At 36.5% G+C, this 877-nt stretch overlaps 1 protein-coding gene across 3 annotated transcripts in view; it reads right to left on the bottom strand.

The window, feature by feature from the left end:
* Positions 1 to 877, bottom strand: part of LOC106529352 (galactose-specific lectin nattectin) — an 11,631-nt gene that overhangs the window by 2,602 nt on the left and 8,152 nt on the right. For all 3 annotated transcript variants that reach the window (XM_014024754.1, XM_014024752.1, XM_014024753.1), the window contains one exon: positions 448 to 536. In XM_014024754.1, coding sequence (XP_013880208.1) covers positions 448 to 536 — 89 coding nt within the window. The remainder of the gene's footprint in view (positions 1 to 447; positions 537 to 877) is intronic.

Here is an 877-nt window from a genome sequence, read left to right as displayed (position 1 = left end):
ATTATTATTATTATTATTAAATCTTCCATCAGACCAGAATGGGACAAATTTCCCTCTAAAACCTCCAGAACTGGTCTCCTCAGGTCCTCCATGTTTACAGACTGTTGTTGAAAGAAGCGGGGACCTGGACCAACTTTTACAGGCATGAATTGGTGCTATCACTTTCAAATTTACTTGTTGTTTTTTTTAATTGTACAATTTCTTACTTTCAGWGTTTGAAATGTTGAAATTTGAAACTATGTCAGACTGTGAAGAAGATATGGGTTCTACTGTATGAGATTTATGAAGGAAGGTGTATTTTCTATTTCTCTGCATGAATATTGTGACTTAAACATCATAAAAAACTGAGGAAATGTCATTTTGATGTCAGCTTGAGACTGATGTCACTCTTTCAGAGCAGATTTGATAAAAACGGTCTYTTAAAAAGTGTTGGAGCAGCTGTTGTACCTCAGCGACGGCCCACTCCGCTTCACCTTTCAGGAACACGTAACATCGGCCTTCAAAGGGCTTCCAGCCAGGAGGGCAGTTCTCACAATCTGCAAAACATCTGCAAACTTAGCAGGTCTCTACATTATTAATAAATTTATAAAGATGTATGGCTGATTTTTAAGGCTGCAACGATACAGAAAATCCACGATTCAGTTCGGTTCAATACTTTAGTCTCACGGTTCAATATTTTTTTGATACAAAAAAAGAGAAATTTCCATGCCCTTTTTAACTTTTAATTTATTTAAATTAAGTATGAACATTTGTTTAACCTCAAAAGTCCAGTTTTTAAATGAAATGTTGCTGAAACAGCAAGTTTCTCAGTGGATCTGCGCTCAAAAATACAGTCTAGGTGGAGTAGTCGAACACAGATCCACTGATCCTTCAACAC

Source organism: Austrofundulus limnaeus, unplaced genomic scaffold (genome assembly GCF_001266775.1).
Source record: "Austrofundulus limnaeus strain Quisiro unplaced genomic scaffold, Austrofundulus_limnaeus-1.0 Scaffold438, whole genome shotgun sequence".
Taxonomy (NCBI): Eukaryota; Metazoa; Chordata; class Actinopteri; order Cyprinodontiformes; family Rivulidae; genus Austrofundulus; species Austrofundulus limnaeus.
This window is presented reverse-complemented; position numbering and strand designations above follow the sequence as displayed.